The 18,449-nt window shown below is 38.5% G+C and overlaps 1 protein-coding gene across 5 annotated transcripts in view; it reads left to right on the top strand.

Annotated features, from left to right (window-relative positions):
• Positions 1–18,449, top strand: part of itgb2 (integrin, beta 2) — a 28,370-nt gene that overhangs the window by 2,685 nt on the left and 7,236 nt on the right. For 2 of the 5 annotated variants that reach the window (XM_005933357.3, XM_005933359.3), the window contains exons 2-11: positions 9,519–9,570; positions 9,767–9,864; positions 11,454–11,652; positions 11,923–12,093; positions 12,549–12,790; positions 13,339–13,497; positions 13,741–13,836; positions 13,927–14,016; positions 14,138–14,272; positions 16,333–16,529. In XM_005933357.3, coding sequence (XP_005933419.1) covers positions 9,522–9,570; positions 9,767–9,864; positions 11,454–11,652; positions 11,923–12,093; positions 12,549–12,790; positions 13,339–13,497; positions 13,741–13,836; positions 13,927–14,016; positions 14,138–14,272; positions 16,333–16,529 — 1,436 coding nt within the window. In that variant the 5' untranslated portion in view covers positions 9,519–9,521. Of the gene's footprint in view, positions 1–7,372; positions 7,428–9,515; positions 9,571–9,766; positions 9,865–11,453; positions 11,653–11,922; positions 12,094–12,548; positions 12,791–13,338; positions 13,498–13,740; positions 13,837–13,926; positions 14,017–14,137; positions 14,273–16,332; positions 16,530–18,449 lie in introns of those variants that run through there. The other 3 variants (XM_005933354.3, XM_005933358.3, XM_005933355.3) reach the window with 3 other exon arrangements.

Genomic DNA, 18,449 nt, shown 5'->3' with positions numbered 1-18,449 from the left:
AAAACTAATCACCGAATATTTGTTTTCTTCTGTCAGATTTTATTATCCAAAATGGTCATCTTTTATGGACCACATAGAGTCCTAATGTAGCCATAAAGATACAATCACATAAATGTAGTCATAGTCACACAGAGAAAATGTCGAAGCTCACGTCAAAACATGTCACAAATATGTGTGTGTGTGTGTGTGTGTGTGTGTGTGTGTGTGTGTGTATTTAACAACCCCAGTAACACCGCCCCAGTAACAAAAGGGGTAGTAGCTGATCACTGACTCAGTAAACAGCTTAATGGTGCCATATTTTGCATTTGCACTTTGCTCATAGGTATGTATGTTTGGCAGGTCAGTTTTAGGTTTAAATGTGGGTGAAAGACTCGTGTTTATGATGACGACTAAAAAAAAAAAATTAATTAAAAAATATAATTAAGTAATTTGAGCTGAAGCCCTCGTGATGACCCTATACATTTGCATGAACTGGAGGTTTTTAATCCTGACTACTGGCAGGCACTGATCTGCATTTTTCTCTATTCCGGCTTTGACTTTAAAAGCAAACAATCACCATTTCAGGTTTGGCTGTACTTTCGCATTTTCACTATAGCTCAGAGAACTGTAGACAACTCACTTCCCTTCAGACTGAGACTGCAGCAATAAGCTGGTGACCAAAGTCACAAGGAGGTTTTTGTCAGCTGGTCAAGAATACACATTTTCTTACACCGACCTGTGTGACAGTGGGCTTAGTCACGTGATCCTAAATGAATACAATGCCTTTATTCTCACTATACAGATGTACAATGAGATACAGAGAATCTCAGTGCAAACATGTGGGGGGCTATATACATATGAACAGTATTTACAGAAAAAGTATAAAAATGTGCAAAAATACAATCTGGTAAAAAAAAAAAAGAAAGAAAATAAATATGTAAATAAATAGAGTTATATACAGTTTGGGTTATTGCACACTGGTGGTTTATAGAGAGAAATCCTTGGAATAGGGGGTGAAACTGTGTCTTCAGTGCATGTGTGAGTTCAGGGTGGTTATGGCTTTGTGCTCATCAGCCAATGATCTTATATGCTGCCTTTACTACACTACAGTCTCACTTTGTCCAACTCAGTGCAGGTGCCGTACCATCCTGTGGTGCAGGTTAGAGTTCAGTTTGTACTTCCTGAGGACCCTCAGGGAGTGCAGCCGCTGTGGGGGAACTGGTGGGCACATGCTCTCCTCACCTTGCCAGATACTCTGTCTGGACCGGCAGCCTTCCTGGGGTTCACTGACAGGAACACGCATCTTTGTTTGTCATCATCTTCTCTCTCTGTCACTCTCTCACTCACTCTGGTGCATGCTGGGAGTTTGGTGGTGGAATGTCACCGTTGTTGTGTCTTTGCATCAGTGTAGCTTATATCAAAGATGCAGATATAGGTTAACTCGTGAACCATTAATCACTTTGACTAAACAGATAATAAACAAAAGTGAAGTGTCCATGCGCAGATCACCAACAAGAAATTCCTGGTGAACAAACTGTGTCTTGATTGTTCGATGTCAGCTGATCAGGGTCTTTGGTTGAACATTCAATATTTGATCAGTATGACGTCTCCAGTGTCCACGTCAGACGTCAGTGGTCCACTTCTACTGACTGTCTAGGTGTCCACTCGTTTCTCAATAATCACGTACTAACACTTGTTGTCCTACATCAAAACTCCTTGATGTCTTGCTTGAAGGTGTGCCAAATTATTTATTCTGCATCTGCACTTCGCTTTGTAGATTTGATTGAAGGAGGTTGTGACAAAGTGGGTGAGAGTACCACTTGTCTATATTCTTAGTTAACATTCTTGTTTTGATTTAACCATATTTCATATATAGTCTGCCATAGGCAAACATCTACTATCCCGGGTTTGTTTATGTTTTGCACTTTTACAGATTATATAATATAACATCTTGGTTTAAATCAATTCCTACAAGTTTGTTAAGTTAACATGTTCTTTAGTGATGGCCCGCTTGAAGCTGACGCTCCGGTGCCTGTGTCAAAAAAATCAACTCACTGCTTCAGAAGCACTGTGTCGAAGCTTGATTCGTTTGGCCAGAGTCACATGATCAGTGACGTCCGAAGCTTTATTTAGAACCTAACTGCTTCGGTATCTGATTCAATGGTTTATAAGCAGGTGAAACATTCGTGGGATTTGTGGAGCGTTTTGATGGTTACAGATAGCAAACCACTGATATTTCTATTGAGAGATTTGGAGCCAGCGAGGAATAGAGGAGTTTCTGTTGTGTGGGAGTATTTTTAGTTGATTTTGGTCAATCGGGTGGGTTTTCCAGCTTTGTGTTCTTGTTGTTTGCTTTTGTTTTGTGCGTGTTTATTTTATCTGACAACGGGAAAAACTTCAAATGTCAAAAATCTGCTTTTCATAATATAAATATCATTAAATAACTTTAGAAAGACTTCTTTGACTCTTTACATTTAATGTTATAAAAATATATATTTTATGTTTTAAATAATTTTAAACTGTTAGTCTGCAAAATGTGCAGCAATTTAATTTATTTATTCTCTTTAGGTGATAGTTGGTGGGGCCCAGTTAGAATGTATAACTGCATCTCTACCAGTTTCTGTGCACTCCAGCCTCCTCTGTTCCATGTGAAGGGATTTTCCTTAAGTCAGGAGAAATTATCTCCACGAAAAGGAACAGGTTTGGCCATCGTACAGTGGAACAAATTTTCTTCTTAAATACAAATGGAAAAGGGTTACCTTAAATGCATCATGTTTTTAATTTGCAAGTTTATAAGCATTTTCCCTTTCCAGTTCACAATCAATTCTACCCCCAGGTCAAAAATATGTATAGGAAAATTTCCCTAATGTAATATTATTTATGAATATACCTGTCTAGCGATTAACTGCATGAGTGCTTGGAGGCTGGACCTCACAGCAGAAGCATACTCCATAATGTGTTGTACATTATTATATGTATATTATATGTAACGTGGTATTTTTCAATTATTGTATTTACCAACATCAAGAAGTCACAAGCAAAGAAAGACCACACCATGGTGCATATTTAAACAAGGAAAGTTTACTGGTCAAAATTATTTATTAAAATAATAAACAGCATTTTTGTCACCCCAAAAAATACACGTTTAAAGCAACACAACGGTGGCCCAATATCAGACAGAATTCCACTTTGTAGAGTGAGCAATCATTACGAAGCAGTTGGTTTTCTTTTGTGGATTCAAGCTGCTCTTCATATTTTTGACCACCAGATGTCACCAGAGAGGATTGTGTTGAAAAGCTTCGAGTAATGAACCGTTTTTCAATACAAGCTTCAATGCTTCAGAAAGCTTCATTTGGCCATCACTAATGTTCTTTATTTCAACTGTTAATTTGTATTGTTTAGAACTTACCTTACCTACCTGTCTTCCAGAAACAAAAGGAGGAAATGTAGTTTTACTTCCTGCTTTATAGCTTCTGGGTTCATCTGAGGTCACAGGAAGAGACCAAGTGCAGAAGGGGAAGAACTCTTATAATTTAATAAAGTTGATTTTAGAGGGTTTATGAAGAAATAGATTTATTGTTGTAATATGTATTGATTACACCACAGAGTTTAGGTTGCCAGTAAAGAGGAGTACTAGAGGTTTGAATATAATAATGTTCATCTTACCTACCTACTGAATGGAATAGTCCAGAGGAGAAATTGTTTGGTTAAGTGGACTATTTAACCCTTTAAAGCCGGTTGGAGCGGACACGCTCCATTTTGCGTAACTATTTTTAAATCCCGGTAGCACTGCAACCACGTAAGCTAGCGCAATAATTTTTTTTGCATATGAAACCAGAGGAGTTGTACTTACATCTTATGCCATCAGCTTGTACTAGGTCACAGTTTCCTTCCACATATAGCTTTGCAAAAACTGTATAAAAAGCACTTGCAGCAACAAAAACATAATATTCCAGAAACACGCTTTGCCGATCCGATCAGCTGTTTGTAACACTTCCTATGTCCATCAGCATGAACTATCACATGTCTGGCATGACCTGCCCGAAACCGGAAGTGACGTCATTTTGCGGAAATGTAGTTTTTTACCATTGTTGCCTTATGAGCCTATACTTGTGTTTTTAAAAGTTATGTTTGACTTTATGACTTTCTGTGTCGTTTCTGGGATGCTTAGGACTCATATTGCACTGCTGGAAATATTTTATTTTGATGCAAATCTATACATATATGCACACCTCTACTTTTTCCTTCCTTGATCATTAGAACAGTAGGTTTAGCTTAGTCACTCCAGTCTACCTTTGAGAGAATACATCTATTTTTGGCATCTATTTCTGCACACAGTGCATATGGCATCAGGCACACTTTTTGAAATCTCAGTGTTGCATTACTATCTAGTTCAATTTTTGCCTTTCTGTTTACCAAAGTTTACCAATACCTTTTTGAAGCACCTGTGCATTAGCATTTAAAAGCAACGATAGTCTTTAGTTAGCACTGCTGTTGGACCTTTTGGGCCTGATAAACTGTTGAGAGCTTGAAATGTGAGCCAGTCAAGCTGGATTTTTTGGAGCCCCGTACATCCAAGAAGACCTTTTCAGCTTTGTATGTTTTTAACATGACTGAGGTCTTTTCCAAGGATATCTTGGAAAACAGTGTGTTGAAGTCAGCCGGAGAAATTCCTGACAAAGCTGAGCCAGCTCCATTTTCAGGTTTACACCAGACTTCTTTTTTGTTATCCGTAATCTTTTCCCATCCATTTCCGTTATGCTATGAAAATCTAAGCATGATAAGTCATCTTCATCTGTATTCATGCGATCAGAATTAGCTGCATTCTCTTGCAAGTACCTTGCAAGTACACCAATTAACTTGCACCTGTTTTTCTTTGTCCTTGAAAGTTATTTTCAGATTTTGTTTCTGTATGCTCTCTTTCTACATGCTCTTTTTATGTTGCCTTGTTTCTGACACTTTCTACAGGTTTTTGTCCTTAAAAAGACGTCGGAGCGCTTTTGAAAATATGTGGTGTCTTGATAAACTGAGCAGATATTTGAGGTTTACACAGTTACATTCTCGCCTGAAAATATGCTAAACGTTTATTTTGTGACCGAGAAAGAATAATAAGAGTAATATTAAAACTAACTAGCTGCTGCCATTGTTGGACACTGAGCTGGGCTCCGCTATGAATTCTGGGACACAGCTTCTTCTTCTTTGGGGTTTAACGGCAGCTGGCATCCTTGTACATGCAGTGCTGCCATCTTCTGTTTCAGTCCGTTATTACACTCTTAAATCCTACTACTTATTCCTGCGTCTTTTGTGATCTTACAAAGCTTCAAAAGACACGTCGACTATTAAATCAGTCATCGACGATTTTGATAGTCGACGTAATCGTGACTAGTCGACTAATCGTGGCAGCCCTACAGGTAACAGATTAATTTTGTGTTTTGTTTTTTTTTTTTGTTTTTTTAATTGACATTAGGGATCATTGTACAATACCATCAACTTCAGCTATTTGTTACTACATATATTTTTCCTTTTTCTTCGGTTTTTAACAACTAAAATATCCATACAAAGGAATGAAAGAAGAAAAAAAGAAAGGAAAAAGAAGCAAAACAGAAAGAAAAAATAAATAACTAAATAAAAATACAAAAAAACCCCAAAAAACTTAGCCTCATATTTTAGCCTTACTTGGCAAATATGAATGCTTTGTGTGCTGATAAACTTTTTTGCATTTAGTGTTTTAATGAGAAGCCTTATAATTGTAATTTTGTCTGTTTGTTCTGATACGAAAGCAGGCATTCTTACTTTTGTTTAATATTTTTATCAAACTTTTAATAATTTAACACAAAAACAAAATACTACAAACAAATCCACAGAACAGAAATAGAACCAAACTCAGCAGCCAAACAGTCTGTTGTCAGTGCAGGTTGACAAATGCCTCAGCTCGGATGGGCTGATGCGGTTTCTCCTCTTAGTTAGTATCTGCTTCTTCTTTAAACTGCAGTTAGATGCTGCTTCGTTTACGGGTGTCAGTCATATTTATGTGTTTCTGCGACGCACTCGGGCTCTCCTCCTCACCGCTGTCTACCATCTCACTCACTGACTGAGGGGTAGTGATCCTGAAATATCGATGCTTTCATTACCAGTGTTGCAGGATCAATTCCCATATGAAAATATCAATGTCTAATATGATTAAACTTTTTTAATTTCTAATTTTTTTGATTTTTAATCGTAAATATGACAGAGACAAAAGTGAACTCTGCAATTAGCAGGATAGTTGGCAATACTCTGTTAATAGGAACTAAAATGGCCTTCTGTCTCTCATTTATGTCCCTGCTGCAGCTCCGCAGGAGTGTGAGCCAATGAGAAACCGAGGCACAAAACATTAGACCACAATTTCAGCATAGAAATTGATGTGTGCGATGTATGTGGGAAGGCAGTTAAGTAATGTGGCAACACAACAAACCTTGTTAAAAAAAAAGTGGGGACCCGGCTCTCACTCGATGGGAGTTGGCTCTTCTGATTCACTACAGAGCTGATGCTTCTGCTCATGACACATCACTACTGGTCATGGCAGATGGCTGCCCCTCCCTGAGCGAGGCTCTGACCAAGGTTTCTTCTAGTTTAAATGAAGTTTTTTTCCTTCTCACTGTCGCCAAGTGCTGGCTCATAGGAAATGTTTAATTGTTGGGGTTTCTGTGTATTCTTGTAGAATATATAATATAGCACACCTTCAAATGATTGTTGTTTGATTTGGTGTGATTATATATTAAATTGAAAAGAGCAGGCCCTTCCTCAGGAGAGGTACCGCTATGAACGTATGTGATGAGATGCTGTTTTTATTTTAGATATCAGGTGGGATATAGTGGCAGTGTATGCATTAAGAGCATACAGCAGGTCCAGTGCTGTGTTTTCCTGTTGGGACAGGTGACATAGTGGTTGTTAATGTTCTCTCTATTTAGATGTGGTTAAAATCAACAACCCAAACAGCCCTGAAATGCTGAGTTAGCAGGCATACTACCATGCAATGTCTAACTAAAAGTAAAACAACAACAACAAGACTTTCTTTAACAAGTAACACAACCCAACAACTGGTGTTACACTTTTACTTCAGATTTCCAGGGAAAAGAGTGCCTAGAGTACTTTTGTGTTCAGTTAATATACTCCTTTCGTTTGAATTATTTTTCATACATTGTAGATGTATTTTCTATTTTTCTATTTTAGATGTATACACCCACACAAAATGAGTACTCTTTGTGTAGTCACATCTGTGTCACATTTGTTGTTCTACCTAGCAGCATCTATATTTAACATCAAATTGTGATATTTCGCCCAGCCCATCGCATTCTCTTTAACACTGGTTGCTTCACATTTCCTGTTAAGAGGGCGGAGTTTCGCCATCCACATAGTGTTCAGTGTAACTGTCAGCCAGCTATCAGAGCTGAATCTTCCTGCTTCTGGTAAGTTGCGCTTTTTCAAGAAATTGTTTCTGTTTGAAAATAGATTTTTACCTCTAATGAATCATGTCACATTTTATTCTGTTGCCTCTTCTTACATTAAAAAAGCAAGTTTATTATAGAAGAACAAAACGAACTTTATAGTTTATACCATCAGTGAAAAACTGAGAAAATATTAGAGAACCAGACTAATGTAATGCAGCCACACCACTGCTTTGTGACACTTAAAGTTATAATAAGCAGCGTGCGGAAGAGAAGCTTCTGTTTTTGGGGGGGAAGCTGACTGCTTGACATTTTTCTGAGAAAGGGTTGCACAATTTTTTAACCGGGTTTCTGTGTCAGTGTTGTATTAAGTGGAGTTAATACAAAGCTGTATCATCACCCCCTCCTGTTTTCTGCATCATATGTCAGCTTCACAAAGGAACTATCTGATTATTTCTTGTGCCTGATGATAGCTACATGCACACAGAAAGAGCAGCAGTTAAGTCGTAGCCTCAACATGTCTGAGTGTCATTTAAATGAAAACACATTACATTAAGCTACATTTGCTGCAACTAGTAACAACTAATTCCACTGTGGCATCTTTGACCGTAACATAGGAATGTTATGATCACCGTATCTCCTGAGCCAGAAGTGACTATATTGAATCGATTACATTTAACATTATTACTAAATAGAATCATGTTTGTTGTTAACAGGTTGGAACTTTTCTCCTGCTCGTTAAATACAACAACAGTGACAACACAGGAAGAAAGAAAGTCACAACAACACACTTTCTTAATCCTCGTTAAATTTCAGATTAAGAGCAGTTCATATCAGTATCAGTGCCTTAAAATCTGTCTCGTCAGTCACCTGGAGAGTTAGAGTAGAATCTTCTCGAATAAAAAAGCGGTTAACACAGGGTGAGCAATAAAGTTCTGTTCACGGAAGTGCATTGTAATGTATGCTCATGATCAAGTTTCTTTTTCTTCTGCTCATGTTATAATCTAATACAGTATAATGTGAGCTTTTCATGCTGTGTGTGTGTGTGTGTATGGTGCATACACTTTCAGTCAAGTTGTTTAATTAGCACATAGTAGGGCTAGGGCCAGATGATGCTGCATCACGCACTGGATTCAACTGAATTTTAAACTGTAAACACAAAGTGTTGTGTCTGTGTTGAATTAAGTCAAATGATAATTTGAGGGCTTTTGTTTCAGACTAAAATGATGCTCTATAAGGCTTTAGAAAAAGTCTCACACACCACCTCAGTCTCTCCAACCTCATTTGTCTCATTTGATAAGGTATTTTTAGGCTGGTGGAGTCAGTCATTTATAGACACATACGAGAGAAATGCTTCCTTCTTTCTCATGAGCACTTTTTTCAGAAAGCGGAAATGTACTGATGAACTAACACTTCACTCTTCCCTTTACCTTTTATGGTGTGGAATACTGACACATTTCGCAAAACTGGGTGGTTTGTGGTTGAGTACAGGAAACCTTTGCACTGGGTATTATATTTGTTAGCTCTGAAAGTTGGGTGTGTTACACATGTCAGCATGGTCTTTAATGTAGTCTGTGAGTTAATGCTGCTGTAAGGACACTTGTAAAATGTTTCTTCTTGTTACAGCAGTTACACGAATGGTTAGCTGAATATTTGTGTATGTGTTTTGTATAGTTTTTCAGCCATTTTAAATCAATGTTGTCAAACTGTACACATGAGCAAATCCTCGCAGCAACTTGCCGAGATGTACTGCAGCTACAGACCTGAAGGTGGTGCTGTTGTCTGTGCTGCTTGTAGCATTCAGAGCTCTTCTGTTCAGATGCTTGAAGACAAAGGAAAGGTTTATTTATCAGAATCCGAATACTTTAATAATCCCTAAAGAAATGATGTGGGTTACAGTTGGTCCAAGAATCAATTAAATAATACAATATATTACAGAGTTTACAAAGTATAAGAGCACCTTTTTGGAAATGATAAGAGATACCTGGGGCGTGAGCAAATTCATGAGGAAGTATTTTATAGGATCTTGTTAGTTTTGTAGTTGTCCTGTGTCTCTGCCTTTATGAAAATTCTGCAATTTTAAATCCGCTGACTGTTGTCTTTTTCCAGCAGAACATGGATCGGTGTATGCCATTACTTATTCTCCTGCTGATGGGTAGACATGGTAAAGCATAAATACTACATTACAATATTTATTCACAAATTTATAAACCTTATCAACCTTTACCTTTTACTTAATGTGATGTTTAATAAAATGACTGCATGTGTAAAATGTACGTTTGAGCGGTTTATGATTTTGAGGTTGCCAATGACTCTGTAAACATGATATACATGATACACTTTTGGGGGTTTCTTTCCAGGGCTGTGCCAACAAGAAGAAGTTTGCTCAAAGTCACTGATCAACTCCTGTGATGACTGTATAAAATCTGGGCCATACTGTGCATGGTGCCAAACACTGGTGAGAAAGAAAGTTTATGTAAAATCTAAATACTGTCTCTGTTTTAGTGCTAACGTGAGCGTTTTATCTACAACGAAAAGCTGTCCTCTAATCCACTGCTGAACCCGTGGTAGCATGTCAGTAATTACCTGTTATACCATTAAAATACATGTGTAGAAATACACACTCGTGTGTTTCACCTCAGTCGCAGCTGAGTTCATTTTCAATCCACACAATAGACCCTCAAGTTTTCTAATTAGTTGATGTGGTTTCCATTCTGTCAAACACCACATGCTGCTTCACACTTCCTACAACCAAGTTTGATTTTGCTTCTCAGGTTATCGTAGGTTCACATCCAGAACTTATTGTAAGACTGAGCCACTGCCAGTACATTAGGTCAGCTTCCTTTCTTACTATGATGGCACGTTTTGTTACTTGGGTGACTATTAGATATTGGATATTTCTGCACCAGAGATGGAGTGCATCACATTCAGACTACACTGTGTAATCACTAATTCCACTAATTTTAAGTCCAGTGTCATGCTCTTCCTGGTCCTGCCGTTATATCAGCAGATCAGCAATGTAACACACCACAGTTTTCCAGCCCCTCTTCAGGCTTCATGTGTTTGAAAAGTTCTGGTTTTGAGGTAATCCAAGATGATAGTTAAAGATATAGTAAGACAGTCTAAAGTGTGTAATTGAATTTGGGTACTTAATGGTGGAATCTACCAGAACCCCATGTTGGCATCAAGTTCACACAACACTTTTGCTCTGCTGGTATGCACAGTTTACAGTGCACATACTCTTTCAAATCAGATAGATCCTCACACAAACCTAGCTTTTTGTTGTCTTTGTTAGACACAACCACCATGCCCACACACATGGCTGATAACGCCCAGGTTTTCCATGTTCTAGAGGTTTTCCTTAACCCTTCCCAGCAGTGTAAACCTCGTGAAAACTTTTGGAAAAATGGCATATCCCATTTAAAAAAAAAAAAATTACAGTTATCGTACTTCACCAAGGCTGCATCAAAAACCACATTTTACTAACTGGCTGTACCCATAACAAGACTTTGTCCAGTTCTAATATTACAAAGGAATGGTGCTTTAGGGATACACTGGACCTGGCTTTATGAAAGGGGAGATATGAGAACAGTTCCATGATTCACTGTGATACAGACCATTGAAAGCAGTGATAAATATATATGACAAGTGGTGCAGATCTTAGAAATGTTAACAATGGTTTTTCAGTTTCATGCTATAAGCTGTGTGGATCTAAACTCAGAGGTCAACTATGAACATTATGCGTTTTTATCATTAAATGGTTATTATGTGATAATACAGATCAGGCAAACTTTTGTGCTTTTATAACTTTTATAATAAGTGGTGATTGTAATGTGACTGTGATATTGTCCTGATGGAGCTCATACTGTACATTACACTCACTACTATAGTGAGTGTAAGCCGCTGGAAAATGTTTTTCCTTTTGACTTGAGGATTATTGACAAAATTCTTTTTAAACTTGGGCTCAAGACACAGATAAGTGATATGTATCAAGATTTATTATGAAGAAGAACTTTGTTTTTGTCTTCCTTCCTTCCCTTCATGCAGAATTTCACCAAAAAGGGAGAACAGGATGCAGTGCGCTGTAACACCAGAGCTGACTTGATCAAAAGAGGCTGCAAAGAGAATGAAATCATCTCCCCTAAAAACAAACGAAACATTGCCAAGGATGATCCTCTGTCTGCATCTCAAAATGGGCAAGTTGTCCAAATGAGGCCTCAGAAGATTGACCTTGACCTGCGACCTGGTCAGTGGAATCGGTTAATGTTGCCTACAATATTAAGTGAATGTCAGGCCTGGTTTCTCACAGATTCATTCCAAGCAGAAAGTGCTTATAAAAATTACATGAACTCACTCTATCACAACAATCTGAATTATGTGTCTGTATATATTACTGGTGCCTATGTATGCTGTGTATTTACTATTTACAGTTCATATATCGTTCTACTGTATGTATGGGGGGGAGTAGCTTTGGTTTTGCCTTTATTCATTTCCTTTTTTTTAACTGTGTTTGCAGGACTTCCAGTTTCATTCAATGTTTCTTTTAAGGCAGCTGAGGGCCATCCAGTGGATCTCTACTACCTGATGGATCTGTCCTACTCCATGAAGGATGACCTGGCAAATGTCAAAGTACTAGGAACAGATCTTTTTGCTGCACTGAGAAAAATCACAAACCATGCTAGAATAGGTAAAAACATTACATCACAATCTCCCAACTTGGTATACACAGATTTTACTAACTGTGGACAGGAACTCCAGCCAAAGAGCAACGAATGAACATTTAAATCCAAATTAGTCAGTGTCTTTAAAATTGCTGTAATAGTGCATTAGTGCATCAGCTGTGGAGTATAGGGCTCTTCTGCTGGTGGATTCATGTAACATGTACCTCCTGCTTTTCAGTAGCTAAATATGGCTACAGAGAGCTTTTAATTAACGACACAGTGGTGTTCATTCATTAGGGAGGAGGTTGTCCTACAGAGGTTTGTGCTCTCCCAGTCACTTTTGATATGAATGGAAACTAAGTCAGAAATTAATTTCAAGTCCATTGTCAACAAAGAGTTAACACAAAATGTATTATCTTTTCTGCCCTATACTGTTGCTTTTTAGTATGTTTTATAAACCTTACTATTTCTGTAATTCCAGGGTTTGGTGCCTTTGTTGATAAAACAGTCCTTCCTTACACGAATACCAACAAGGAAAAACTGAAGAAGCCGTGTGATGAGAACGACCAGCAGTGTCAAGCTGCCTTTGGCTACAGACATGTCCTTAGTTTGACACCAAATAAGAATGACTTTGAAGCTGAAGTGAAAAAGCAGTTTATCTCTGGGAATCTGGACTCTCCAGAGGGGAGTCTGGATGCCATGATGCAGGCTGCTGTATGTGAGGTAAGACCTGAAGACCATACAGTGCTGTCCTTTAAATCACACATCCCTTATCATTGATCTGGTGGCATCTGAACAGGTCGGCCTCTGTTCTAAATGTAAATGATGGTCGCTTTTCCATAAAGTGTTAATTACAAGCTTTCTTGGTCAGTCGTACATACTGATCTGAGTCTAACCTGCTCACCACAGAGACAAGCACCACAGTGCAGCAGACGCACAAACACATATACACACATGCAGTGGTTAAACTTCATCACAGTCAATGCTCACAGCTCATATGGCCAAACATGTAGGCCTCTACTCATTTATGACTTGTCACATGTTCTGAAAAGTCAAAGCTAACAGACTGGAAACAGGATGAAACAATGGAGTTCCATCCAGCCAAACATGGCTCACACAGCAGTTATGTTCATAACTAAATGTTTTAGACAAATTAGATCTAGATGTATTTTTCTCAGGGTAAAAAAAGTAAATACAGCTTTTTTTTTTTAGCCAAAGTTGATTTTGACAGCATTTGACAGGGTCTTAATGCTCCCTGATATGTTGTTCAGGACAAAATTGGTTGGAACAGCAACAGCACTCGGCTGATTGTGCTTACCACTGATGCTGGATTCCATATGGCTGGGGACGGAAAGCTGGCCGGTATACTGGAACCCAATGATGAAAAGTGTCACATGGAAAACAATCTTTATGTCAAGAGCACTGAGATGGTATGTATGGAATCATGTGAGTTTTGTTCAGCTTCTAAGAAGAACATGGATCAGATTTATAAGCATCCAATGTTTTCCCCTCTCTTTTAATTGTTTTGAATAAGGACAAAAAAAATCAGACTGCACAGAAAACAATGATATAAAATCCATACTTGCATTTATATATACGCTGACGCCTCACACACACATACATATAGCTTTATTTTCTTTTCCATCTCTTCTCCACTCTCCAAAAATCTCCAGGACTACCCCTCTGTTGGACAGCTAGCTATGCAGTTGGAAAAAAACAGGATTCAGACGATATTTGCAGTGACACAAAATGTTGAGTCTGTGTACAAGGTAAATAAGATGTACCTTTCATTTTCTATCTGCTTGTGGGGCAAAAATAGTCGGACTCTTGACTGATTTTACATTTCATGTCTTTCCAAGGAACTCTCAAAGATGATTCCAAAATCAGAAGTTGGAGTTCTGTCATCAGATTCCAAGAATGTTGTTCAGTTGATTGAAAGGGCCTACAATGTAAGTTGACTCATTTTGTGATGAGTGGAATATTTCTAATGATTTGGAGGTGTTTTTTTTCTCTCTCTCTCATTATCTTTACCGTACCACACCATTTACCATCTTTTCAAATTCATGACAGGCATTATCCTCTAAAGTGACCATAACTCATGACAATCTCCCTGAAAACGTGAGAGTCGTCTACAGGCCGATATGCAGCCATGGAGAAAAAAGCGAGAAAGAGGGGGTTTGTGACCAAGTGCACGTGGGAGATGAGGTCAGTGTTCTTTGAACTTTTCATAGTCACATGTCACCCACATGTCAGTGAACATTGGATGATTGATCTGGATGGGTGGTCCAAGTCTTGGTGGCACCTATTTTGTAGCTCAGAATCTTTAATTCTCGATCCTTTGGGTGGCGCTGTCACTTGGTAACACTGCCCTCTCTGCGGTAGAGTATCACTTCCTGTTCCTATTCCAACACACAGTGGTGTGTTTGAGTAGCTCATCTGCATAAAATTTAATTACAATTTTTTAAGATAACTTTTTATTTCATAATAAAACCTTAATGTGCTTCATCCGAAGCACACTCTCTGTCTACTCGCTCGCTAATTTATAGCCAAAGTTTTCACTTACTGTGTCTTTACTGTTTTGCTAGCTTAGCTCGTAGCAGACTCGCTAGCAGCATGGCCTCTTCACCTGTCCGTCCTGCACTTTCCTGCTCATTGTCTCAGATGTTAAGTTACTCCTCGGCCTCCTTTAGCATTAATGATACTTTGACCCTCCAACCTTGCTGAGGAGATCTGAAAGAATATGATATGGAATTTTTAACCTTTTCACCAAGTCCAGGATCCCACAGGGTTTTCACCTAGTTGGGAGAGTGCTTTAAATGGTAGGTGGGCTGAAGACATCCTTCTCAGATGCCCTTTATTGCAAAATGCTTACTTTTTGCACAACCTACTGCCATTGTTGCACTTTTCTATTGCACTGTTGGGTCAGTATCATTCTGTTCTGTCTGGTGTTGCACTGTTTTGTTGTTGTTTTTTTTCTTGCAATTTTTGCACACTTGCACTTTATGTCATCATGTTGATTGACTGCCATATATAGCAACATGGTCTTGGAGGCACACAGTACAGTACTGTGTACTGTACCACTGCACATGGTTGAAATGACAATAAAGCCACTTGACTTGACTTGACCTTCGAAATGGCTTTTTTAAATAAATCCAACCAAGCTAACTCCTCAGCCTAAACTCTAAGGACAAACCCAGCCATGCGGTGGAAGAACTTTGTCTCAGCCACTTTGTGCAGTATTGTTTTGGTCAGTACACAAAAGTCATTTTTGTGATTTATCATTGATAAACAATTAAATTCAGACCCTATTATTAATTTCAATTGCCTGGTGTAATAAAAACCATTATGCTGAGGTGGTATCCATCCACACGATAAACCTTACTCATGGAGAGTAACTTAGGTAGTCACTCTCTATTAAAGTGGTCCAGATAGACTAGTATCATTCTAATACTGAGTACCATGATATGGGTGGGCTGACTCTTAACAAGACAGTTTAGATCAAGTTGAAAACCAAACTAGTGCATGTGCCTGCAAGCTTTAGACCACGTGGGCAGAACAGCCAAATGCTGAGAGCCAATAATGTTTAAAAATGTATACACAGCTCTTTGGGTATCATTGATATATTACAGGGCTCTAGACTAACTTTTTGCCACAGTTGCACATGGTTTTATTTTTTACAATTATTATAGATGTTTTAAGGCTGTAAAACCCCTCACTACACACTTTATACACTTTTCTCAGACAGGCATGAACATTTTCACACTTTTCTCTCTTGTTTAAACACAAAGTTCAAACCTTGTAGAAAAATAAGTCCAGTATTATAGAATGAAACCAAAGGCTCCCGCAGGTGACAACGTTTCGTCGACCTTGTTGTGTTTGTTGGGGAGAAAACTTACAAACATACAGTACAGCACTTCAGAGTCACACTGCTAGCGATGTAAGATTTATGTAAATTTGACAAGCTGAACGCATTCTGTACTGTACAGGAGATATGGCACGAGATTAATTGACAACAGTCTACAGCCAATCAGGACGCAGAACACAATGCGCTGTTTAAAACAAACAAACAAACAAAAAAAACCACTGCATGCAAAATTGCACACAAAAAAAAATCTGCGAAACAGCAAGGCCGCGAAAGGTGAACCGCATTATAGCGAGAGACCACTGTATACTGTTATACAAAGTGAATCTCTTGTTTTGACCAGTTTATAGTATTGTTATACTATATGCACTTGTGACTCACAACACCTGAATTCCCATTCCAGGTTATTTTTGAAATTACAGTGACCGCAGACACGTGTATGGAGAACGAGTTCTTTACCATCAGTCCACGGGGCATTAAAGACACGCTGACAGTGACCATAAATACCACATGTAAGTGCCAATGTGACACTGCTGGACCGATTATTGACCCCCATCCACACTGCAATATGAGTGGAAGCATCAACTGTGGTATTTGTAGGTAAGCTCTGATTCTCAGTGTTTTGGTATCGACTGAAAATGTTATTGAATCCACTTAAATGTTGTCAAAGCTGTTTGCAGCCTGCTCTGTCTGCCAGAAAAGTACCAGCATCAGTCATTTGTTTAAACATATAAGAATGGTGACATTTATTTTTCTGTTAATGCCGACAACCAGAACTGCTTTACACTGTAAGTAATGCCCCTTTCTTTAGTTCAGTAAATCACTGCATCTGTCTGAAGTAGAGATTGGCAGCCTTCAAGTGGATAATTCAAACACAGCCTGGGATTAGAGCTTTGCTTCTTCTCTGTCACCAGCATCTGTGATCAGTCTCAACTCATGTCAGATATCATAAATACAGGTCAAGGCAGTCCTTTATCATCACACAAGATTGACTTTGTTGCTCTTTGTACTTCTCTGTCCTGGTCTGAAAAGACGTGTGATTGGCTGCCTTCTCCCATCACAAGCCACATTTTCTAAAGATAGCCAAGAAGAGGTGTAGGGGTCAGTGTCCCTTTCAGTTCACAATATTCAAATGAGTTTTATTCATATAGCACCAAATCCCAACAACAGTGGCCTCAAGGCACTTTGTATTGTAAGTGAAAGAGTCTACAAGAGGGGTGTCAAACATAAGGACCGGAGGCTAGAATTGGATAAGCAAAGACTCTAATCTGGCCCACTGGATCCATCTTTGGAAAAGAGGAAGTACATAGATTTGAAACTTTTAGCTAAATTGTCACAAGTTTTGTAGCTTTCCTATTGATAAAGCACCAATGTTATTAATTTCAAAATCCTACACTGCTTCTTTTCTCAAGCTATCTCATTCAGAAGATTTTTAGAAAACTTGACCTCTGACCTTGAAGTCATGGTCAGTGGGATTCAAAGTTATTTTTAGTTGATGCACCTATGGTATCAACTAGAGGTGGCACGATACCATTTTTTTATGTCCGATACCGATATCATAAATTTGGATATCTGCCGATACCGATATGAATCCGATATAGTGTTCTTTTAATATCTTGCTGCATTTTGTATAAGTTTATACTCAAGTTTAAATAAACAACAACACTAAAGCTATTCTGTTATACCTGTATGTAAAAAATATTCTGCGCCCAAAATATTTCATAGTTCAGCAACACTGATCAATCTAATAAACTTAAACCTACTTCATCCTTCCTATTCTGGTATTTTAAAGAGTACTTAGCAGAAATATTAAGCAACCTAACTAATAGGGTTGCAAACTCTCAGCAAAAAAAATAGGGATCGTGGGCGATCGTGGCTCAAGAGTTGGGAGTTCGCCTTGTAATCGAAAGGTTGCCGGTTTGAGCCCCGGCTTGGACAGTCTCAGTCGTTGTGTCCTTGGGCAAGACACTTCACCCGTTGCCTACTGGTGGTGGTCAGAGGGCCCGGTGGCGCCAGTGTCCGGCAGCCTCGCCTCTGTCAGTGCGCCCCAGGGTGGCTGTGGCTACAATGTAGCTGCCATCACCAGTGTGTGAATGGGTGGATGACTGGATATGTAAAGTGCTTTGGGATCCTTAGGGACTAGTAAAGCGCTATATAAATACAGGCCATTTACCATTTACCCCCCACCCTCCACCTCATGATGCTTAATCGATGTAATCAAATTTAATTTGATGCAGTGTGAAAAAAATGCACAGAAATAAATTATTTTTCAAGAATAATTAAATAGATTCAACATCTTTCTTCAACAGAATTGCAGAATTCACAGATGGTACCTTCCCAAAGGAAAAAGTACTATAGCTTACTAGGGTATGTTAGACTTAACAGTTACTATATACAGTAATGGACTTCTATACATTTTACATCAGATTAAAATTTTTGGTGTAAGATTCAGATAATTATTTATTAAAAGCTCGACATTTTAAATGAGAATAAGAAAGAAAAGTATGTCTTTGTGCCCCC

The sequence above is a fragment of the Haplochromis burtoni genome, unplaced genomic scaffold, assembly GCF_018398535.1.
Source record: "Haplochromis burtoni strain Fernald_Lab_line unplaced genomic scaffold, NCSU_Asbu1 Contig_165, whole genome shotgun sequence".
Taxonomy (NCBI): domain Eukaryota; kingdom Metazoa; phylum Chordata; class Actinopteri; order Cichliformes; family Cichlidae; genus Haplochromis; species Haplochromis burtoni.
Note: the sequence above shows the minus strand (reverse complement) of the source record. Positions and strands in the feature narration are given on the sequence as shown.